Raw genomic sequence first — 26,128 nt, 5'->3', positions numbered from 1 at the left:
CAATAAATAAAATTAAAATGTATTGGTTTATTTATTTATCAGTCAAATTTAAACCATATTATGTAAATCTATTAGGTCTATACGTTATTTTTTTTAAATTAAAATTGTATATTTTGTGTATAAGCAAAAGATATTAGGATTCCAAAAATAAATTTAAAAAAAACCTCAATCTTGTTTAAAACAAATTAACCTATTAAGCATGTAATCAAGTGTATTTATATATGTAGGCGTATCAACTTTGAAATCATTTTTTATCAGATTAATGTATATTACGCTACTGGAAAGAACGATTACGATCAAAGCACGTGCTGGCATAAAATATACACTTCGCAATAAGCCCCTGGTACCATGGAAATATCCAGCACGCAATAATCATCCGTCTAATATCCTCGTGAAAATATAAATTACATACAAATTGGCAAAGTAATAACTAAGGTAGTGGTTCTCAACCTAGCAAGGAATACTCAAGACAGGTTGTTTAGGAGAATTTGAACAATTCTTCAAATTTCAAAGTTAATTTCCAAGTTCTTTGAAAGATTTTTCAATTGCTATTATTATTTCAGTTCTCTCAAGCAAGTAATCTAAAATGATATAATAACAGGACTTTCTCAGAACCCGAAAATGAACGTTGAAATTTGTTGAATTTGTTAAAATTCTCCGAAACAACTCGTCCTAAGAGTAATCATTATTCATAAAATCATTTTCGGAACATCGAAAAAACAAAGCTATAAAAATTACTAAAACCATTTAATTTCGTTTTAAAAATATAACATTATCTATCTCTATTTTTATTACAATAGGTAAGCCTAATTTGTCGAAACCGGTTGGCTTGCCGTTATAAAAATAAAGTGTTTATATAATGTTCAATCGCAATGTTTGTAGGATCGTAATATGTCTGTATTATCTAGGAACTACTTTTTTATGTAACATCTCATAAGAGCGCCTCTGACTGCAAAGTGTTAAGGCATGGGAGCAATATCGCCACCCCCACAGCGCTGTGAGGTGGGTAATACTTGAAATTAACATAAAATGAAATTATGTGAAATTCAAAAGTAGGTAGGTATTGTGTTTCCAAGAACTGTCCCTAAAATAATTCGTATTCTATCGAAATCATTCAAAATTATAAAGTCTTTTTGTAGGCTTTTGCAGATGTCAGCAATACCAGGTCAATATGTCATTAAGTGATGTTGATATATTAAAGATGATCATTTTGTTTGTTTATATTATATTGGGAAGTCGTAACACACAATTTCACCTGAAAATGTAAGCTTATGCGATTCGGGGAACACTTATGACAAGTTCACGGAACTCTTGTGACATGTTCACGAAACTCTTGTGACAAGATCAATGAACTTTGTGACAAGTCCACGGAACTCTTGTGACAAGTTCACGGAACTTTTGCAATAAGTTCACGGAAAACTAGTGTTCGGAACATTTGTGTTGTAACAACGGTAAAGAACCACTGATCCAAGGCAAGCGGGGTAAATACACCAAATTGTAAATAGTACCGTAGTTACGTAAGTAGTGAGTTTAGTCCTACCAACTAGTGAACGAGATAATTGAATATTTTAATATTCCGCATTGTAAATTATTTTTAAAATAAATAAATGCATCCGAATTAAGCTGATAAAAGAAGTGAAAAAACTATTGAACAGAAAAAACACTCTAGAAGTGTGAATCCATATTCTATTTACAAAAGACCTATCGGCTGATAGGCGTCAGACGCGTCAAGGAAGTTGGTTATCTGCTAAAAAAATAAATTCTGTATCAAACTAAATGTTAAAAAAATGTGAACCACCGTTGTTTAAAAATCCAATACCGTTTTTAGAAACTGTTGCATTGATTCATTAAATAAATTGAAATTACCTACCAAAGTTCTTAAAATAAAACAACAATATTTTGTAACGAGTCAAACGCAGGCTTTCGTTGGGAGTGCTCTTCCCACCCAGGCAGGTAATGGAGCAATTCAAAATTTAAATTGCAATTTGACGCGAAGCCTTCAAGCGAGTCACGTGACTAGATTATGCACTTAGGGGTGAATTAGAAAACGGTTTCGTTTCGTACCAAACCGCTCATAAATTATATAAGCGATTTTTAACGCTCTTAAAACACCGAATTTACGGGGCAGATTATTTTTTTTTAATTTTGCTTCTAGATCGTGTATTTAGGGGTGAATTAAGGAATAGTTTCACCTAAAAGCAGACAGCTCATAAATTATGTAAGCGATTTTATCAGTATAAGACCATTGAATTTGTGGGGAGGAGATTTTTCAATTTATCTGTCTTGATCGTGTATTTAAGGGTGAATTGCGAAATAGTTTTATAACAAACGAGACTGTCTATATATTATGTGACAGTTATTTTACGCAATAAAAACTTCGAAGTTATGGAGGAGAAGGATCTTTCAATTTGTCTTCTTTGATGGTGTGGGGGTGAATTAAGAAATAGTTTGAATTAATGCAATAACTGAAAACAGTTTTGCTTTAGGAACGTCAACAGTGGGGGCAAAATTTTTATAAAAATTTTCTATAAACATACTCTCATGATTCAGGCATGCGTTGAAGGATTTTTAAATGGTTTCATTGGTGAACTTAGATTCGGGAAGACTAAACCACCATAAGGGTGGTTTTGAGGAAGTTAGCTACAATGAATTATCTTATTTTTCCGGGTGCGCCAAAGTGATTTTAAAAGGTCCTTATTCAAAGAGAGAATATTACTGTTACAACTTTACTGTAACGTCAGCTAAATTATATTTCTTTTGATAAACTGGAATCGTTAGTGCGGTATGTGTGAATATCCTACCGGCTGCGCCAATGTGATTTTCGTAGGATCTACTCCAAAGAAAGAGTATTACTGTTACAACTTATATTGTGTGGCGGAAGCCGGATAAAAAATAGCGGGTGAAATATCCATGTATACACCTTGTATATATCACTGCAGGCATTTACGTGTTGCTTTCGCATTACGCATAGCTTGCACGCCACAGTATAAAACATAAACACTAAAGTATACGTTGTATATATTTTTGCGTGATACTATGCAAGATTCCGACAGAAGCTAGTGGAAAAACGGTAATTTATTATTGATAGGGATAGACAGAAAAACAGATAGCACGGTTTATCAAGTCGCTGAGTTTCTAGATCGAGAAACGTATTGCCGAGGCGACCCCGACAATTACTTACATACACTGCGCGTTATACAGGATTTTCCAATAAGAGGTGTTATTTTGAATAGCCTGCTGTTTCGGTAGATGGTACTGTTGAAGCTGTCATTTTTTGACATTTGACAAGTAGAAACTACGTTTTTAATAAAAATGGAACGATACACGCTTCAACAACGCATTCAAATTATTAAAATTTATTTGAGTGAATCAAATGCAAATCATCTTGAGTGATGAGGCCCATTTCCACCTCGGTGGCTTCTTTAATAAGCAAAATTGTCGCATCTGAGGGTCGGAAAACCCAAGAGTTAATGTTGAAAAGCCTCTCTATCCTTAATGTGTGACTGTTTGGTGCCGTTTATGGTCCGGCGGAGTCATTGGACTTTACTTTTTATAAAATGAGGCTGGAGCAACAGTTACGGTTAATGGATCGCTATCGAGAGATGATTAATGTTTTTTATGGCCAGAATTGGATGGTATTGATCTGGATAACGTTTACTTTCAACAAGACGGCGCTATGTGCCACACAAGCAACGAAACCATTGATCTTTTACGATTTAATATCAAAATAACACCTCTTATTGGAAAACCCTGTATTACATTACTGTCTCCTCCCATCCACTTTAGATGTTTCAACCATCTTAGTGTTCCCTTGGAAACCTCGTTCATAATTTTCTCACTAGCCTTACGATCCTCTTGATCTTATTTATCATTTATATGGTATATTATCACGCATATGCCACAGGAAATTTTTTACTAACATCAGCTGATTCTGTACTTACCATTGGGTACCACAGCCATTTTAAGGAACTTTTTGCATTGGAACTTGGAGTATCTTCAACTGAATGACACGTCCTTTTCATTGCTTGTGTTTTCGGCAAATTTTCGAAATTTGAATTTTTTGTGGCAGTTTCAAATTTTGCACTGCATCTACAGATTGAACATGTAAACAAGAATATTTTAACTTGATGTTTTAACATTAAGGATGTGAGGAAGCAAAGGTGGTGATTGAAAAGATGCTGTCTCTTCAAATATGGCATCCGAGAATGTACATGATTCCTTAAAGGTATTTAAATTCGATAATTCAATAAAATAAAGTTAATTTTTAATTTCCCTGGAGGAGTTTCAAACCAAGGAGCTCAATAGAATTTAAATGGCACACAGCGTCTCATTTATTTCACTCCAAAACGCCAATAAAATCAATGGCACAGTTTTGAAGTAAGTACGTTTCCAATCCATCGCTCTCTCACCCTTAGAAGATATGATATAACGATCATTATAATAAATTTAAATTTTCTTGGAGCAGTGAAAAATTGCGAGATTCAAAAAAGGTTATGAATTGATTTTAATTTTAATATAAAGCACATTATTGCGTAATGATTAAGGATTTTTGTTGTGTCAATCCAACGGACAGTTATTGAGTTTTCGTTTATATATATATACATATAAATATTAAAGGAAAATTTACGCTAACCCAAATAAAAAAAGAAATGATAAAATATGTTGTTGACATGCTCGGCTTTTCTATTATGTTATAATTAATGTACCTTTCATGTTGTATGAAAACGAAAAAGACAGAAGATACTACAACAAAAACGTCACGTACGACCTTCATCTGGGACTGCTTTACTAAATCTTTGTATGTATGTAGGTAGGTAGATAAATAGATAAGTAAGGCTGTTCGGAACTAGAAAACTTTGTTTTTTTATAGAACCAGTAGAAATCAGATTGTAGAAAGTTGGAAGGCGTAACCCGAATAAAAAAATCTTGTCGAAGGCCACAACGGCAATATACCCAAGGCAATATCGCACCAAACAATTCAACAAAAACTGAAAACTACTATTTTGGTATTGGATTAAGTTCAAAGGTTTGCAAAGAAAAGCAAATATCGTTGGCTTCTAACAAAGCAAATATTTTGCTCAGGGGACATAAAAACAGATTATTTATTTGTTCGGAAATTTCGTTTGTTGAAATGTTTCTTCAGATTGTTTTTTAACCAATTTCCATTATGTGGATAAGTACACGTTGAATACACCATTTATATTCTGAGAAAGTTTCATACAATATTCTACTCAAATCTTAAAAATATATTTTGTGATTGTGATTTCGAATAAAAAGTTTTGTTTTTAAATACACAGCTATAATATAGAGAAGGTACAAATTTTCTGGAATAAATGTCCTTGAATTTAATAATAATAAAAGATCTGTCAAAAAATTTGTATGTAAAAATGCAAAAACCAGTCATTTTAAATACATGTAGGATTACGAAAGAATTTTTAAATATTTATATTGAGGGATCAGTAGGATTTGTTGGTACAATTAGAAGTTCTACCGAGCCGAACCCTCTGATATGAAAATATCTGGAGTCGGTGAATTATTTTCCCATTTGATCTCTGGTGAGTTGACGGGTTGTTCTTGTATTATTTTGTATTTATTATGCTTATATAATGCACTTGCATAGTGTGGATAGACTAGATGATCATTTGTGAAAAAGTGTGTGGAAGGGTTTAGTTTCTGTGCAATGCAATACATTCCATATTTGAAATAATACACATAATTAGATTAAGAAGAATAATAATAATACATGAGTGTTTCCGATAGGCAAAAAAAAACGGAATTTAAGTGAAAAAAGATAAAATGTAAACACAAAAATGAGTGTAAGCAGCCGTTTATGGAGGATATTTCGACATCAACAGAGGGTCATCAGATTAAAGACCATTTTTATGCTGCGTATTACGTTGGCAAAGTCGATGAAAATATCAAATGGTCAACGACACTTGGAAGTGTACCTACTTCATGACAAATAACACGCAACTGTGGCATTAGAGGTTTTCACTTACGTCGTTCAGATTTCCACTTTATTTTAGAGTTATGTGTCGTCTTAAGACGAAGTGAGCCGACTGAAGTAATTCAATTCAATTAGTTTATTCCTATAAAAACATTACAACATTATAATTTATTTCATTTTTAAGTACATTTGTAAAATGGTATTACATAATAAGTAAGCGGTGTATAAACTATACCAGCATCAATAGAGCTTGCCTTTTAAAGGCAGCTTCGCCTTCAGCTAAATATGTCGATATCCGAATTAATTCTGTTCAACAACAAGACTGCTCTCCCCACCGGCATGACCTGCAGGCGAGTTAGTCCTGTAGGCCGGGAGATAAAACAGTCTATGCTGTCGGTGACGGAGATAACCATCACGAACATAGAGACTAATACTCTCCATGATAGTCGGATTTTCAAACCATCCTTTAAACAATTCGCTACTATCGAGGGTCGTTCATGTGAATATGGCTCGCTACTCACTAGCAAATAGTAAATCAGTCAGTACTCACTCAGGGCGTACTTCCACATGTCCTTGAGCGGGACGTTTCCGTTCCGTCCGCCCAGCAGGTAGACGCTGCCGCCCAACAGCGTGGCCGAGTGCTTGGTGCGTGCGGGCGGCCAGGGCGGCTCCACTGCGGCACCGGACACGGCAGTCACCGGACTCCACATCGCTAAAACAAACAAAAAAATATCAATTAAAAAAATAAAAACATTATAAAAAAGTGAAAACATACTGTCTTCTGTGGAAAACAGAAAAAAACAGTGATCAAATTTTTTCATTTCACAAAATTTTCAATTGATAACATTTTTTTATTGTGTGGTGGCTTGCCCGTGCTGAAGCCTTCATTTTATAATATGAAAATATAAACTACATAATACATTGAAAGAGAAAAATTATACATTTAAAATTAAAAATACATAATAATATATTTAAAATTAAAAAATAGTACATTGAAAATAATCCTGTGTGTTTGTGAGTGATGTGTGTTTATATTGGTTTTGTGTGTTACGTGTAGGTTTTATTTTTATTTTATGCTATGAAATTTTGGTAAAAATTTGTCTTTTTTGTTCTTTAATCCATTTTGTAATTTTGTGTGTGAATTTTATTTTTATTTTCATCAATTTTAATTTCAAGTTTTAAAATATATTTATATTTTACATTACATTTATTACATCAGTTGAGAAGAAGCCTTTGTGTTAAAAAAATGTTTATCGCAATCTTGAAGTCACTGAAGATTAACTGAAAAATGTCTTCTTCAGAAAATAGGTGGCTATAAAAGTTGGAACACCCACACGGAGAAAACTTACTGTCATGAAGTATTGTTGATTTATTAAATTTCTGGTAAAATTATTCGTTTTCCTGTTAAAAACGGGACTGTCGGCCTGTTACAAATGAATTGACAAATTTCATAAAAAACTATCAGTAAAGTATGCATAAGTTTTTTATTTATTTATTTATTATACGCCCATCAGCGCTTTTACAAACATTTGAACATAACAATTCAGTGAAACAGTAATCAATATTAAAATTTGCATTTAAAATTACACAGAACCCATACATAAGAATGGTACTATGCTAAACTTAATTGTTATTATTACTGAGGTATTTGATTCTTATAGCCTTCTTGTAACTATATTCCGTGCAGTTGAACACATCTACAATTTCTAAGAAAACATTGCCAACTGCATGCAATCTAGGCATAAACGAGAATCTAAATGACTCAGTCCTGATATTTGTACTGTAATTAAAAAGAGTTTTGGATCTATTAGTTCTTATAAGTATGTGGAAGGTAATTAGACTAAGGACGGGTTGTTTCGGAGAATCTGAACAATTCATCAAATTTCAACGTTCATTTTCAAGTTCTGTGAAAGATTTTTTCAAGTTCTGTTTTTATTTCAGTTTTTTCAAGCAACTAGTCTACAATGATATAAAAACAGAACTTGAATAAGTCTTTCACAGAACCCGAAAATGAACGTTGAAATTTGATGAATTGTTCAGATTCTCCGAAACAACCCGTCCTTAATAATTCAGGTCTGTCTATAATACCATTAACAATTTTAAAAATAAAAATCAATTGGGAAACAAGTATTCTATCTGAGAGTTTGAAAAAGTTTAGTTCTTTCATCAAGTGATTGTAGTTTATTGTGAAGAAGTCGGAACACGTGTTCTTAAAAATTATAATATTTTCGCATCTCGTCCATTATATTTATTGGATTCAGGCTATCTGCGTGAACACGTGTTCAGATTTATTCTGAATTACTTATATTTTATAATGAAATTTTTATTTAAAAAAAGCGGTACTCATTTTTCTCCGTGCACCAGCATTCTCCTCTTAGCCCTCAAAATGGCCAAAAACCATAGACATATGAATATTATGAGCGGTTCATAATATTCATATTATGTCTGTGCCAAAAACACTGGGTGCGTGGAGACGTTTAAAATTAAGACTCGCAATTAATGCTTGTGTCAGACCACACTATACGTGACCATTGGTATCAAAACTGGTCAACTCCACTTTAGGTGAATTTTCAGGAAACACCAAAACAAGTGCTGGATTTGACTATTTTTCATACCACAGCCGCTTTTTAAACCGGTTTCTCTTACAAAATATGCGAATTACTTTTTTGGCTTGGCCTATTTAAATTTATCGTTCGCCCACGTGCTATAATAGGCCAGACAATTTGTTTCATTCTTCAGTTTCATAACAAAAAAGAGCATCCAGAACACCACTACATAAGCAAGGGTCTCTGTAAAATGATATACTGGACAATATTTAATTATTCTTAGCCCACAAAAGTTTTAGCATAATGCTCAAATGATGAAAATATACGCGATATTTATCACAAATCTAAATCATGAATCAAAGTAGTTATTGAATAGGTCCAATCAAACCACTGCATAGTCCAGTGGTAACGCATTGGACTGCCATGCCGAAGGTCGCGGGTTCGAACCCGGCGTGCGCAAATAAATTTTATTTGATTAATTTGTGTTATTTCACAATTAATTAATTAAAATAATATATAGTATATTTGCGGCACGTTCCAGAGTGGAAGATACTACCAGTATCGCCCTGGTGTAAGACCACCATTCAGAATTGAAACGTTGCTCCAAATGGCTTTAGCCGTGTTTAGTGACTAGATCTGAATAGCCAGGTACTTCCCCACCTTCCTCTTTCCCTTCCCCACTTACCTTCAGCCTCACAACATCCCCCAATTGGGGATGCCATAGTCTCACTGGCTCCAGACGGGAGCAGTTGGGACTCTTGTGAGGTATTCACAATAAAAAAAAAATAAAAAAACTGTTTCATTTCTTTTATAACGGTGAGATGTGATTGTTTTATATTACAAAACTTTCAGAGTTTATTGTGATAACTTGGCAGCATCAATTTATGGGAACAAGGAACAAACAACTTTTATTGTCCAAATAAAGTAAGGAAAACAGAGAAAGGAAAAAAAACATCGAAAGCAAAATGAATATAAATGGTAGGGTCTGTTGTTCGTGCTGTTAGGTGAGCACCAGGAAGTTTTGACGCCAAGGAGATTGCTAATATTAGAATAAATAAAAAAAATTAACTGTAAGAGCCAAAGCCTTTAAGAATTTTACCGTTCCAAGTTAAGAGTCACATTCGCAGACATTACATTGTTTTGTATGCAACACTGAAGCAGTAAACAATTGAATTTCTCCCCGGAAGAAGGATCTTTGAAAGACACGATGCTTAAAATAAACCAGACACACACACTATTATTATAAAATAATTCCTGATATTAAAAAAATGTATAATTTATTTGTTTATTATTCCGCTTGCAAAATTTAGGGGTCTTTTCTGCTGTTACTTACACTTTTCCTTTTTTTGGAGTTAAAAGAAACTTCCTTAATACACATTTCACTTTTTTAACTTCAAAGTACACATTCAAAATAAAAATCCAAATATTATTGTTTACCACGTGATCTCTAAATACCGGCAACTACCTTTTATTACCTGTAACTACCTGTAAACTACCTGTTACTACCTGTAACTACCTGTAACTACCTGTAACTACCTGTAACAACCTCTAACTACATGTAACTTATATAATTACATTTTAATTTAGCTCGCTGATCTCATATATTCATTGAATTGAGCTTTTTCTTATACATATTCATTCAATTTGCTGATGTCAAGCTATTGGGAAGGAGATTGTATATGTGTACACCGTCGTTTATATTACCACTTTCGGTCCTTGCTGAATGTGTGTGAGTGTATTATGTTGTATTGTGTAGTGTTCATGTACTTGTGATGTTTTTATAAATATTGTGTTCGTGTGTATAAATCCATATTGGATTTTGTAGATTAATAAGCATATGTTATATTAGTTCTAAAATATTCTTCCCCGCAGTTCCTCTTAAGCTAATGAACATTACCCTTCCAGTTTCCTATATTGGACATCCGTTTTTCCTTTCGTTTAGGGCTAGCCAGAGATGACAGTTCAACCTTGAGATGGTCCGCCATCTTGGGTAACAAAGAAATTATACGCAGATATAACAAAACTCAACCACATATATTAATCACAGCAGTGTTTAAAAAAAAGACTATTAAAGAATTGATCTAGAAAAGGGGGTGCGTGGTTAGTTCGGCTCTCTTTTTTATTTGGCTCCCTTCACACAATAAACGTTGTACTAGTAAGACTTTTTCTTGGGATAAATATATCCTACAAACGTAACATTGGCGCAGCCAGTTGAATATTCACGTATATAGCACTAACGATTTCAAATTTTCAACGGGAATATATAATGTAACTTTAGTACAGAGTTTAACAACAAAACACTGAAATTCGGAAACGTTATTTAAACTAAAATATATTCAAGCACCTTCCGCCGGCAGCAGACCGCTCATTTCGATGTGTATCTTTATCTTTATCAATCTTAATGATACAAATAACAAATACAATGCTTAAAGTTTTTTTAAATAATAACAATGTGTTTCACCTTTTTTTAGAGCAACACTCGTCTTAAAAAGACAGAGAAACATTCGTAAAAAACGCATCATTTTATTTTTTTCAGAAACAACAAGCGAGCAAAAATAATAGATATGATAAGAGGAAAGAAAAAAGAAGAAGAGAAAAAAGGGATTATATTATAATTACCGAGAAATATAATAATATATTACAAAGTACAATGATTGAGAAATACTATTAAAATACCAATGTAAAATTGTACTTATTAACTTCCATCTAAGTATTGTAAGTTGTTCTCGTCCTACAATGAGTTTTGTAACTCAGCGGGATTGCTCTAGCAAGAAATAAATAAAAAATTAAAAAAAGACATTTTGACTGTACTTTTTTAAAATGTTTCCAATCTTATATTAACGGGAAATCGGTTAAATCATTTCACTCCAATATATTTTATAATATGTACACAACAAATATTTTTTAAACGTAAATACCCAACGACTAAATAAAGTATCTAAGACTGATTACCGCACTGGAGTCACAACTGCTTCCAAACGTCTGTACAAGTAAGACTGTCATCCTCATTTTGGGTATGTTGTGAGGTTAAAGGTAGTGGAGAGAGAAAGGAGGTGAAGCAGAGGAAGGTGAAGAAGTACCTTTATATTCAGACCTAAACACCAAACGTGGCTAAAGCAATTTCAAGCAACGTTTCTATTCTGAATAGTGGTCTTTTACCATGGTGATACTGATTTTACTCCTAACATATATTATTTATATTTAATTATTTGTGAAACAGTAAAATACATAAATATTTATATTTGCGAACGCCGGGAATAAAACTCGCGACCTCCGAAAAGCTATCGAGTCTACGATAACTAATAACTCTAATTATAATTTATAATATTATTGATATGAATAAATTATAACCCGTTGTTACCTGCGGAAGTAAATAGTTTATGACTAAGGCAGCCACTAACTTTCTTACATTCGAGTTTTCTAACAAGTCAAGTGATGAAGAAAGGTGGTATGAAATAGGAAATTGTGAAAAAGGGATAAAAGAATGGAAGATTTACAAAGCTAATGTGGTAAGGATGAGACACAGAGGAGGAATATTTTATATGTACTTTATATTTTAATTCATGGCTAGTATATTACCTTGACAGTTGCCAGGATAACAGAAAATTCCTGCCCATGAATACTGAACGGAATTTGCTCCTCCATTCTACTAGAATATTTGTTGAAATAAGGTGGAGGTGAAACTAAGGACACCCAAAAATCGTAGCCAGGATAAAGTGCGTAGTTCCTGCTTTTCCTTCGACGCACTTATATAAGTAATAGCCACCAATTTCAATTTAAGTTACATAAATTGTAATATGATAAACACGTAAACAAATAAGTTACGTACAAGAACAGTATAAACATATATTTTGTATTAAAAAGCTTAACATTTTGTACAGGGCTGTACGATTCTTCAGCAGTAATTCTTCAATTGACAAGTTGGTGACCATTCTCACGTGTTCAGCTCTCGAGTACTTTTTTGAATTGTTGATTTTGGTAGTAACTAGTAACTGTAGTAACCTTTGGGCGTGATTTATAAAATTCACAAGACGTTTATGAAAAATATGGCGAAGTTATAATTTTGGTATTAGCAGTTAGCATAATATCTATTTAAAACAAAAAAATAATGTTTCTTTGTTTGTCCAGTACGCGATCTTATATCATTGGTTCAATTTCGCTGAAAATTTCAAAGTTTGTTTTTGCCGGGAGTACCTTTGGGCGTGATTTATAAAATTCACAAGACGTTTATGAAAAATATGGCGAAGTTATAATTTTGGTATTAGCAGTTAGCATAATATCTATTTAAAACAAAAAAATAATGTTTCTTTGTTTGTCCAGTACGCGATCTTATATCATTGGTTCAATTTCGCTGAAAATTTCAAAGTTTGTTTTTGCCGGGAGTGCCGTGAGTTAGTGAGTGTTTAAATAGTATAAGTCGAAGACGCTCGAGAAAGACTTAAAGCACTATCTCTGCTCTAGAATGAGATACGGATTCAAATTAAAGTCAAAATAAAAATGAAAGTAAGCGTGAATGGTAGTATAAGTCGGGGATACCCGGAGACGACATGAACCAAATAATTATTTGTTGTAAAATGAGACGTAACTGATAAACGAAAAAACAGATGTGAGGATAATGTATGACTTGAAAGTGAATGGCTGAAGAGGGCGAAGACGCTCGAGGAAGACATGGCACGATCAAGTAAAACAAATACTTAATACAATACAATAATTATTTCTTTATGATAAACTAATGTTTATAAGACAAGGTTTTTATGCGTAGCACAAAGGATAATAAATTATTATAAGCAATAATTAGTCGCCTGAAATATCAATACAAATTGAAAATATCTCCCGAGTAAAAATAAACGCCGCCGACGGGAATTAAACCCTCGCCTTCTGATGTCCGGTCAGACGCTCTGAACCACTGAGCCACGTCGGCTTATTTCCAACCCGCCAAATGATTCAATATGTACCTGTACTTCAAACTGAACGGACATCAGAAGGCGCGCGTTCAATTCCCGTCGGCGGCATTTATTTTTACTCGGGAGATGTTTTCAATTTGTATTGATATTACAGGCGACTAATTATTGCTTATAATAATGTTATTTCCACCTTAAAAATGCGTCTAGTTTTCATGTACTCTAGAATTCACAACCCAAATCATTTATAAGTCCCCGAGCAACTCCGGGTAAACGTCAGCCAGTATTATATAAATAAGGTTAGCTTTATAGAATAGCCCTGCCGTCGAGAGCTCCGTCGTACCCTCTATTTCGGTTAAATACGTTGTGTGTGACAAAGAGGGAAAGTTTTCAACGGATTTATCGGCGGTATGTCGATATAAAATATATAAATACGATTAGCGTTTGAAAAATATCCCCCTGAATGGAAACCGAGCACTCAGCAACATTCCGGAAATCCTCGGAGCAATTATAATAATTTATTGGAATACCCTTTTGAAATCCATTGCAAATCTAAATAGAATATGCATTAAGGGTTCGTCCCTCCCCCTCCCTTCTCCTAACCGGATCAGGGAGGGAGGGAGGGACAAAGGGATAGAATAGACCGGAGGCTGTAGGAATATAAGTAAGTGATCGCCAACCTTGGAATTGCAATCAAATAAAAAAAAATTGGAAAACCGTTGTCTTGAATTATCATAGCCGACTAGGTAAACGATGTGTCAATTTCAATACTAGCAAATCATATTTTTACAATATTGATGCCTCGCTAGTATTGAATTTAGAATTATCCTTCCAGTTTTAGCACAATTGAACGATTTTTGTATCATTTAATTTTAAACTAACCACTAAATAACCATCAAGCCGTTACAACAGGGGTAAACAGAGAGGATAGACGGCTACACAACTTTGTCTCAGCACAAACACGAAAGAAAAATGATTATGGCTTTTTTGTCAAGATAATGTTAAAAATGTGACTGCATGATAATTACAAAAGAAAATTTTAGTCATTCAGAATATATCTGAACACGTGTCCACGCAGGTACCTAAATCTGTCAATGAATAACAAAGCGATGAAATATTTTTACTGTAAAATTCCTGTCACCTACCTCAGTACAGGCCACACCTAATAAGTGGGGTAGATAATGTAAAACACACAATTAAATTATACAGGCTCTCCGGGGGTAAACTGCACAAGTTTCGGAATGTGATTGTACGTGACAGTTTAATAACTTTTTTCCGAAATTTCAATGTTCTAAGTAAGTTTTCAGGTACAAAAGTTGAATTGTTTGTATGGAGAAAATAATATTCTCGTATGGAAAAAAAACAACGGAATTTCGAAAACTTTTTTTACTTCCACCATCATGTATAATCACCTCCCGAAGTTTGTGCACCTTACCCCCGGAAACCCTGTATAGAAAATTAATTATGGTAACTATTAAGATTGTTAATTATGGTAAATACGATTTATCGACACTGGACTAAATTAAAATTCACTATTCGACAGCAAAATACTCTACAATTATTCTGATTCTTGACATGTCAAATTTAATTTAACACTGTTTGACAGCGAAATATTTTCAAGTGGTGATTAAAAAGAACAGTAAAAATATTTTAAAATTAGGTTGAGAATCCCTGATGTCGGCTGAAAGAAAGATGGTAAAGAAACGGACTCATGGAGGAAGCAGAATGAGTACTACCTTTTGAATCAAAGCTCTGGGGAGGTTTTCTCCTAAAATCTAAAGAATATTCAGGGGCTGCAGAACGTTTTCATGTTTTATTTACGATAATTTTCGTTCGCTTCTGACAGAATTTCCGCAAGCGCGGAGTCTGTATGGATTAAAGCTAAATTCAGAAAACCCTTATCATATCACGATGGTTTTATAATAACGAGATTTTTTTGAATAATTTGATTCTTAAATGTCGTTTTAGTAAATAATAAGCTCAAGGCAGTGGTGAGATCGCATTACCATGATAAGACCCTTTAAGGCGAACCATTACGAAATAATGCAAAAACATGGGTTTTTGGTTTAAAAATTTGATTGCTTAGAAATACTTAACCCTTCAGGCCTCTGAAGGGCATTATTAATAGCCACAAACATTATTTTCCTATATCCTCTGAAGGACAGATCTGACCGGGGCGTCAATGCATTATAAAAGTATTTATACTTTTTTTTCTATAATGCGTAAATATGTGATATGTTCGTCATTGGAAAGATAAATAATTGTTCTTCACAGTTTGTATCAAATATTTATACATTATAACATGGATAAAATTTATAAAAATTATCAAAGTGCGTGATTACGAATTTCGGCATTTTTTCATTGACAGTAGAAAGTTAAAAAAATATTTTAAAAAATTTATTGTATCAATGGGATAAAAAGCGAAGTTACATTTTTTATTTCTTATTACCTACACAAAAGGAATATGTTTTACAAATATCGAATCCTTTCAAAATTATGGACGTTCCGAGTCAAAATTTCCTGGTAAGTTTTTTTTGTACATTTTCATGAAAGATATTAAAAAAATATTTTTCAGAAAGGTCATTTTTTTTTTCAAATGTAAAATATTTCAAAGATAATTTAATTAAGTTTCTAAAATAGTATTTCTTTTAAAGACAACTTCAAAAATAAGTAATATGTAGCATATTTTAGATACCTTAGAAAAATTACGGAATTCCAAGAAAATTCACCATGTCGTTGGGACTTCTTGGTAAAAATATTTAAAAACCTGAAGGGTTAAGATGCTTTAATTAAATACTACGACTAGAACAAACCTTGACTTTTGAATTAATCGAGCATGCTTTTGATTGTCTTTTTATAAGCCAAGAAAAGATAATGTATCGGCATTTAAAAACCGCTTTAAAGTTCAAAAAGAGGCAAATGAAGTTTTTAAATGTTTGTTCCTGAAGTTATGGCGAGCGATATGCTGAAATAGGCCAAGCCACGATTCGTATAACGTAATGTGTCTCCACCCAATCGATGTGTACCTTATACTACCGATCAGCAAGCATACTACAAAATAGTAAAACACGCGTAATTACTACACAAATAGTAATTAATGTTAGAAGAAAATAGAAGATGATTTTGGTTGCATTTTCGGTATCGCGTATTTACATCATATTTGTAAAATGCGATATTATTTGAACGATTATTTTATAAATTAAACTTAAAATAGACCCACTTTATGAAAATCGTTGCATAGTTAAGAAGAACTAAGCGCACAAACAGACGCAGATAACGACTTTGTTTTATAATATTTAGAGATTTACACTTATTTTTAATACTTATTGAACAAATTTTTTTTTTCAAATGTCCAATCTAGGTACATTTAACTTTCACTGAGACCTAAACTTGATTTTTTCAATCTTTTTAGTCGAATTTTTTTTCTCTGTCTTGTTTGGTGTGTGTGGAAGTCTTTGTTATAATGTAGTTTGTCTGTAAAATAACTTAAATCGTTCAAAACTTGGTACATTAAAATGTAAAAGTAATAGAAACTTCTTTGTTTAACAATCATTGCATTCTAATTCTTTAAGCCTTTTTCTTTGATTAATATTTATTACACTTTAAAATTTGTCTCTTTGCTATATTCTGAATTATTTTTATTTTTAAGTTGAGAATGCGAGAACAACTGTAGTCTTTGTGTGGTACAACAATTGTTTTATAAATTATTAAACTTGGTTCTTAATCGATTTTTCCTTTCAGGTTTACGTTTTTTTGGTAGTTGTGAATTATTCAATAATTTGGGTCACGTTGGAAGTGATGGACGCCGGCAGATAACACAAAGATATTTTACAAGCTCTGAAAGCCGTTTACGAGATATAACTACAAACATTCTGGTCCCGACAGCCCTTTGTTAAAATAAAATTGTCAACATGAAGTTAGTCAATATGAGAACATATCCGGTAGCCTTTATAGAGGGATAAAAGAATATCACAAATATGGAAAAGATTACTTGTTTAACCGTATATATTATGCTTTTGACATTGAGTAGGCAGATAGCGACCTTTATTCACACTGCAATGAAAAAACATATTCAAATTTGGAAATGAATTTTAAGTGCTTCATCCCAATGAAATTATAAAATTATATAAGACACGTTACTTTCATGTTAATCGAAATAAAAATAAAGCACGTTCTTGTTGTTAATTTTAAATATAACAACAAAACGCATAAGAAAAGGGTAGTTTTTGGGTAGCTGAAAGCCGTTTGAATAATTGTGTTTCACTGAAATAATAAGTGATTGTGTTTATTTACGAATAGAAAGAAAGTCATCTGTTTTTGGCTCTCTAATAATTTTTGCAAATCTCACAAAAGCAAAGTAAGGCCATTTTTTCACAAAAAAAAAACAAAAGCGACGCATTCGTGGCAGCTGGTGACAGTGTGTCTAACAAACTAACTTATACTCGATACTAAACGAAGTAAATCTTAAGTATATCCACAGCACCTAGTTCAGTGAAACCACGCGCGTTGTCTCAGTAACAAATCTTCTATTTTAATTCCTCTAAGCCTTACCCTATCGAAGGTAACCACCTGTCACGGTGATCTCAAAAATGGTAAGACCTAAAAATGCCTTCTTTTCCCCGAGTCACTGATTTATCTTTCTCCTATAAAATTATCGAAATGGCAGATAGTTGTTCAGATTCGAATAACAACAATAACATTATCCACAAAAGTGATCTCACGCCTGAATTGTTAGTAAGGTTTTTGGAATAAAAAGCAATTAATAAACCAACCACAAACAAGTTTCCAAACATGATTTAAGATTTTCACGGCCAAAAGTATTTTTGTTATTTGTTTTTGGGGTATTATGCCGTGTTGCGCTAACTCCTTCTTTAGCCAACGTTTCGGACAGCATTGCAGTGTCCATCATCAGGGCAGATGTCTTATTTGAGGTTGTGTTAAAATGTGAGCTTAAGTATGAGGTTGTGATACCGTGTTGCCAGCTCCAACCCTCTGAGCTAACATTAACGTATCATTTTTTTTATTTAAAGTGGTTTTCTTCGTTTAGCTCTGGTGTATCCGTCAATTACCGGATACCAAGAACTATTAAGCTTAGCTCCATCGTCTCTATTAATGTTTACGGGATTTTTATGAATTTCAATGGCCTCCGTAATCAGCCGTGCTCTATAAGTTTTCGGTCTCCCCAGGATTTCAGGAACAAATCCAAAGTAATGCCCGGTGTCAATCAAATGCTCGGCAATTGCCGATTTGTCAGGGTGGCCGAGTTTACAAGCTCTGAAGTGTTCCGAAATTCTTTTGGAGATAGTCCGCTCTGTCTGGCCTACATAGACCTTGTCACATCCGGAACAGCTGAGTTTATACACTCCATCTGTTTCCAGAGGAAACTTAGTCTTTGCAGACCTCAGTAAGTCCTGTATCTTTGTTGTTGTTCCGAAGACAGTCTTGATATTTTCCTTTCTCAAAAGCTTGGCAATTTTGTCTGTCACATTGTGCACATAAGGCAGGAAGGCACAGCCTTTCGACTCTTGTTCAACTCTGTCTTCGTTTGGTGCAGATTTGGCTCTTATGATTTGCCTTGTCTGACTTGCTGGGTAGCCGTTACGCTCCAGTGCATCGGTCAGCTTCGTAAGTTCCGCTCCGATTTTATGTTCTTCGCATATTCTGGTCGCTCGGGTCACCAATGTATGGATAAGTCCTCTCTTCTGCGCTGGGTGGTGGTGCGAATCAGCGTGTAAGTGCAAAGACTCTGCAAAGACTAAGTTTCCTCTGGAAACAGATGGAGTCTATAAACTCAGCTGTTCCGGATGTGACAAGGTCTATGTAGGCCAGACAGAGCGGACTATCTCCAAAAGAATTTCGGAACACTTCAGAGCTTGTAAACTCGGCCACCCTGACAAATCGGCAATTGCCGAGCATTTGATTGACACCGGGCATTACTTTGGATTTGTTCCTGAAATCCTGGGGAGACCGAAAACTTATAGAGCACGGCTGATTACGGAGGCCATTGAAATTCATAAAAATCCCGTAAACATTAATAGAGACGATGGAGCTAAGCTTAATAGTTCTTGGTATCCGGTAATTGACGGATACACCAGAGCTAAACGAAGAAAACCACTTTAAATAAAAAAAAATGATACGTTAATGTTAGCTCAGAGGGTTGGAGCTGGCAACACGGTATCACAACCTCATACTTAAGCTCACATTTTAACACAACCTCAAATAAGACATCTGCCCTGATGATGGACACTGCAATGCTGTCCGAAACGTTGGCTAAAGAAGGAGTTAGCGCAACACGGCATAATACCCCAAAAACAAATAACAAAAAAAAGTTTCCAAACTTCTACTTAAACAAACCCTCGGATTCAAATTGAACCGCTGTAACCGCTACAAAGTACCAACTCATCTCGTGGCTTTCACGTGCTTCGTTATTTAAAGTGGTATTCATTTGATGCCCCTTCAGATTGTTGTATATAGTTCTGAAATAATCATCTAACTCTAGTATGTCTAAAGTATTTGTACGGAAAGCAGGAAAAGGTTTAACATTACACGTATGATGTTTAATCAAGCGACAATTAAATAGTCAACTGATATATTTTATTACAATAAAAGAAATGCGAGAGGGCATGATTGCACAAGAAGAATTGTAATACTTAATCCCAAGACCCAACCTCCCCCATAAAAATGAAAATGGTTACTTACAGTGTTTTGTTGTTAAATTGCTCTCGATCTGTTACTCCCTTGGGCACCTTTTAATTTTACGATTTGTCACTGGGAGCAAAGTGAACAGCGAGCAGCCAACAGCGAACAGCGTAATGGTGCTGCCACACGCAAAGCTCACATCAACAGATAATATAAAGCACAATAGCGCTCGCCATACAATCCCATACAGACCCGACACACGTAAAAAGATAACGCGCTATAAGTGTGGTTCTGAACTTCGCTAACCGAATTTATTTTACGTAACCGCTCCCGACGCGATATTTGAAAAGTTATGCGTCCCCCTCTCCGCCGTAAAAGGAGAGGGGGTCATTTTAATTACGGAGCTACCGACTAAGTTCCGTGTTCCCTTTGACAGCCATGACATAAGCAGCCTAATAATGCATTTCTTATTTATTATGTTAGCTCATATCGTCATGTGTGCTAGTAAATTTAGAAACATAAAAAAAACTTTATTTGGCAAACATACTTAACATATATTTAAAATATAAATATAATCAATATTTGAATTTGAAGTAAACAAATTTTCGCCCTTTCAAAATTAATCATATTTTTAACTCAGTATGTTTATATGGTAATATCATTCGGTTTTTTGATAAAGTTGGACGGCCTGATACCTACATAGAGAAGCTTCTAGTTTGTTCGTTTGTTGATTGTTTTCAATTGTTTTCCTGGGTAATCTGGTTTGCTCTCGTCAGCTCTCGTGCTCTCTTCTCGGTCCCTGCCCTGGTGTTGGTCCTTGCCGCCTTTGCCTTCGACATTTTTGGAAATCGCATGAGCTTATTTTACAATAATTTATTATATGTCGCTTTCGTCGATCGGCGTGCGAACTGCGAATTTCCTGATTCGACGGAGAGGTTATGTCAGGTTATGTGAAAATGCGCTATTTACGCGCAGATTGTTTAAAATCTAAAAAGTTTATAAATAGCATTTATAATTATATAGTTGGGGGCATCATCATCAGAGGATGAGCTGTCCAACAGATCCAGCAATAGGCGACAAGTATCATCCATTTCGAAAACGTGCTCAAGCTGTCAGTAAGTAAAGTTGTCACTTTGACAGATGAAATTATGTTCCTCGGCCGCTCTCGAATTCAACTGACCCCCTCTCCTACCATAGGAAGAAATATTTGATAGCGTCGTGTGTCGGTAGAAAAGATGATGCGCTGTACATTAACTTTTGATGTGAGCTTTGCGTGTGGCAGCAGCCTAAAGCGTACAGCGAACACGAAAGGCGGGCAATTCATCCGTTTCTGGGGGTGATTATTGTGATTCTACCGGTGGGCCAGAAAAACTACAAAGGTCCCAACCAGATTATATTTATATACATATTTGAGTGAAGTTGCAGTAAGAACACTTAACGATATCTAGCGATGTTCTAGCTTACCAAATATATAGTCAAAAACACAAACCTCTGCACAAACATTACACATTTTGGTTTTTTATACATTAATTCTACACAGGTGGCCTTAAGAAAAATATTGCCCTCACGGCTTATGTCACCTTTGGATATGCCGAAGTTGTTAAGATTGCTCAATTTTTAGTTGAGTTTTCTTGGTGTGAAATCGTATATCATCTAAGTTGATGGTATAGTGTCTTGTGCAAAATAGTGGGAATGAATGATCAGAATGTGTGAGGTGTGACCAGTGAAAGATTCGTGCAGATATCTCTCTTTCTACTACCTCGAGAGAAACCTAGTATGCCCAAAATGATGACGCTTTACTGATACTTTTCATTGTTGTTCTACAACCTCTACTGTGTAAAGCTATAGATGTTACCGAATTTACACAGCGGAATGAGATGGGATTGCAGTAAGCCGCAAAGTAAACAATATCATATTTTTAAAATTAAAAACGGGTACTAGGTAGTAGTACTAGGCAAAGCAGATAGCATCTCGGGTCGGGGAGTTTAAAACTGCTGAGTAGAAATTGATTAAAATTAAGGAAATGAGGGGAAAACAAGTCATAAAGAAGCTGTGCTGATCAAAGGTATTTATTTTAGCTAGTCAAAAGAAGAGAATTCTTCTCGTACAGTTAATACATTTCAGTACCTACATGGTATAAAATATAAAACCAGTATTATCTTTATAAATAAAAATGTTAATGTTCGTTTGTTTAAATTTAAGATTTTCGAAACTAACATAATGATAATAAAAATAACAATGTTTTATAGCATTATGAGCATATCATCAAAGTATATTAAAAATACTTTAAAAAAAGGTAGGAACAAAATGAATTAACGTAATACACATCAATACAACAAATACAAAAAGAGAAATCAGAGATAACAGGTATTAATACTGCCTGGAGTAAAAAACAAAAATCAACATAAAAGAAAAGTAAATTATAAGATAAATATTTACTTAGAAAGATTATTTAATATGCGAAACAAAATATTAGAAATTTCTGATTGAAATTTTAGTAAAATGGAATAAATGAAAATATCAACGGAACTTAATTTATTTCCAAGCTTTTGTAGCCTTCGGACTCGGGAATTAATAAAATAGTTGGTTTTAGGTGAATGAACAAAGAACAACTCGGGAAGTTTCACCGATTGCTTTCAAATATTGACATAACCTTACATTCGAATATGCGTGTGTTTTTATATAACTATATTATTTAGATGTCACCTGTGACAGGTATAAACGTACTTTTTTTAAATATCGCCATCTGTTGGACGTAAAAGAAACACGCGCAATGTTTCTCTATCTGCACAGATAGACTGAGTCAGAGCAATGCGAGGCGGGTGAATAGCTAATAATGAAATATAGTTATTTTATAAGCAATAATTATTAGCCTGAAACACTCATCCACATTGAAAAATCTCCTGATAAAAGATACAACCGCCAACGGGTCCTTTCGATTTCCGGTCGACAGCTCTGACCACTGAGCTATGGCGGCTTATCTCTTATCCGCGAAATAATTCAATATATACTAGGGTTCATTCAACAATTACTGCTTATTACATTTTTTCACCTGAAACAACCAACTTTGGCGTCATGTATCTTTTATCAGGAGATTTTTCAATGTAGATGAGTGTTTCAGGCCAATAATTATTGCTTATAAAATAATTGTTACCCTTTGTGCTTTGCATAAAAAATCTTGTCTTAAACATTAGTTTACCAAAAAAATAATAATGAAATATAGGCTTAACTATATTTCACCACAATTTTATATATATATGCATTCAATTCATTAAAGCACATTTATGCTTATTATTGTAAAATAAGTCATAATACGTAGATTGATTGATTGATATGAATTTAGGGTTCGTAGATAGATTGTGTTTGACAGAAGAGAACTGCAAATCGGTCATGGTGACAGGGGGATATAAAAGGTTTATCGATCACTTTTGTGTCTAGTCGACGTGAACTTATCGGCGGGATAATCATAACACTCGAATATTTGTATTAGGCAAACACATTCGTACACTGACTCCATAAAGAAAATACAAAACAGGGTAATATGCTATAATATCAATTTAATTCTAACTACGAAACGCCTTTCCTGTACAACCTCAGTATATTTTATAACAGATTATCATCCGGGCAATATATATAAGCAATAATAAGCAATAAAGTTTCATCGGGGCACTATATAAACTCAAATAAGCGACACGGTTTCATCAGGGCACTATGTAAACTCATTCAAGCATCATAGTTTCATCAGGGCACTATAAACTAAGTATAAACTCAAATAAGCGACACGGTTTCATTAGGGCACTATGTAAACTCATTCAAGCATCATAGTTTCATCAGGGCACTATATAAATTCAACTAAGTAACAAAGTTTCATCAAGGCATTATTTAAACTTAAGTAAGCAACAAAGTTTCATCAGGGCACTATATAAATTCAAGTTAGCCACAAAAACTCATCAGGGAACTATATAAACTCAAATAAGCCACAAAGTTTCATCAGGGCACTATAAAAACTCAATTAAGCCTCACAGTTTCAGCAGAGCACTATATAAAATCAATTTAGCCACAAAGATTCATCAGGGCACTATATAAATTCAAGTTATACACAAAAATTCATCAGGGCACTTTATAAACTCAATTAAGCCTTACAGTTTCACCAGGGCCCTATATAAACTCAAGTTAGCCCCAAAATTTCATCAGGGCACTATATAAACTCAAGTTAGCCACAAAGTTTCATCAGGCTACTGTATAAACACAAGTAAGCCACAAAGTTTCACCAGGGCACTGTATTAACTCAAGTAAGCAACAAAGTTTTATCAGGGCAATATGCATCAACTCAACTTTGGTGAAGGAAGTTGAAGCAGCATTATATACATACATATATACGAGTATATATTGCCAATTGGCGAAAAAAAATCTAATGATTTCAAACGAAGCAATCGTATTATTACATTAGCATGAACTATTTAATATAATGTTTGCTTAAGCTAATAAGTTTGGCAGGTTATCTAATAAATATGCAACATATTGAATATTGACACTATCATATCGCTTATCTCAATCCAAATGGTACTAACGTCGATGCTTAGGGTGTCTATTATCAAAAACACTGATTTAGTATGTGCGTCCTGCATAACTCTGATTCAATGAACTCGAATTTGCTGTGTCACATTTTTAAACTTGGAACTAATTGTGAGAAGAATTCATACAAGTATCCTTATTACTTATTGCGTTAGTCCTTCGTAAATCTGGTTCGATGAATTCAAAGTTTCTTTGAATTTGATTTTTATTTTCAAAATGGAACCGATTGTGTGACGGATTCAGAGAAGCCATAAAGTACCTACCTGTTACAATAAAATATTTTAAGTGAAAATTATTTTTATTGTCATTTTCAAAATTGTAATTAGGTATAATATCCCATAATTTTTCACGGGTCTGCGCTGGCTACTTAAGGGCGCGCAGGAGCGCCGAGAAATTTTAATGAATTTAATGAATGAATTAATTTTATTTGTAAAAATTATTTCTATTTCGTTCATCTCAGCGGGGACAGCAAAAGCGCTATAGGTGTATTGGTGAACCCCAATGCGTGTGTGTGCGTGGCTGCAGGTGTTGGAAGCACGAATCGTCGCGCCGCGTCCGATAGCGACTTCGCGTCATATTATCGCGATCAGTTCTTATTATTTCATTTACTGTTATTCATTTATTCCAAAAATTAAGTAGGTGCCTAGGTACATATTCGTAATAAAATAGCGAGGTCTACATTATTTAATATTGTATTGTACTTAACTTTATTATTATTATTACTTACTACAAATATGTACGTAGATACATTTATTTTGACTCCGTGGTTGAGAGGTAAGGCTCTCGACTTCGAGTCCGGAGGTCTCGGATTCAAATCAAGGCGTGCGCTAGTAAATTGATTTTAATTAATTTATGTTGTTTCACAATATTAAAAATAATATTCATTAAAAAGAATATTAATTAAATATAATATAAAATAATTGTCTGGAGAAATAATGATACACGCGGCGACTTAGTTACGGCCAAATCAGCTATCAGCTTACAGGGTTTTGTAATACTAGTCCAATTAAGTCGCCAATTGGGGAATCCACAGTGTCACTTCTCCAGACGGGAGCAGTTCGGACTCTTGTGCGGTATTCACATAAAAAAGTCACGTCGCAACTCGCAACTAGAGCGCCTGCTGTTCGCTCATCACCTCAGTCACATTATAGTACAAAAAATAGAGTGCAAAAATCACTTACTCCGCAATTTTTGCAACAAAATGAAAGCACTTGGAAAAAAAACCAACAACGCTAAAGGCTTTGTACCAGTTCATATAAGGAAAAAAGGTTGAAGCAAACGTTTTACGCATGAGAAGAGCTGTAGTTGGAGCAGTAAATTACAGGAAAGAGTAAGAAAACACAGTACAAAGTGATAAAATAAAAAATTTGAAAATGGACATAAAAAATACCGCAAATCATGTGTTTGGTGATCATAAAAATTGTGCATCGTACTATTGCAAGCCGGAGAAGTATACTGATGATCCAAATTTAGTAAGCGATCTTCGAGATGTTACAACGTTAACAACGTTATCGCCAAAT

The 26,128-nt window shown here is 34.0% G+C and overlaps 1 protein-coding gene across 1 annotated transcript in view; it reads right to left on the bottom strand.

The window, feature by feature from the left end:
- LOC149420634 (uncharacterized) overlaps positions 1–3,960 on the bottom strand; it is a 54,588-nt gene extending 50,628 nt beyond the window's left edge. Inside the window, exon 1 of the mRNA XM_089636397.1 lies at positions 3,942–3,960. Coding sequence (XP_089492523.1) covers positions 3,942–3,960 — 19 coding nt within the window. The remainder of the gene's footprint in view (positions 1–3,941) is intronic.
- Positions 3,961–26,128: the final 22,168 nt, after the last annotated feature.

Source organism: Hesperophylax consimilis, chromosome 10 (assembly GCF_061612785.1).
Source record: "Hesperophylax consimilis isolate HC1 chromosome 10, BYU_Hcon_1.0, whole genome shotgun sequence".
NCBI classification, from domain to species: Eukaryota; Metazoa; Arthropoda; class Insecta; order Trichoptera; family Limnephilidae; genus Hesperophylax; species Hesperophylax consimilis.
The sequence above is the reverse complement of the archived record's forward strand: the minus strand, read 5'-3'. Positions and strand labels throughout refer to the sequence as shown.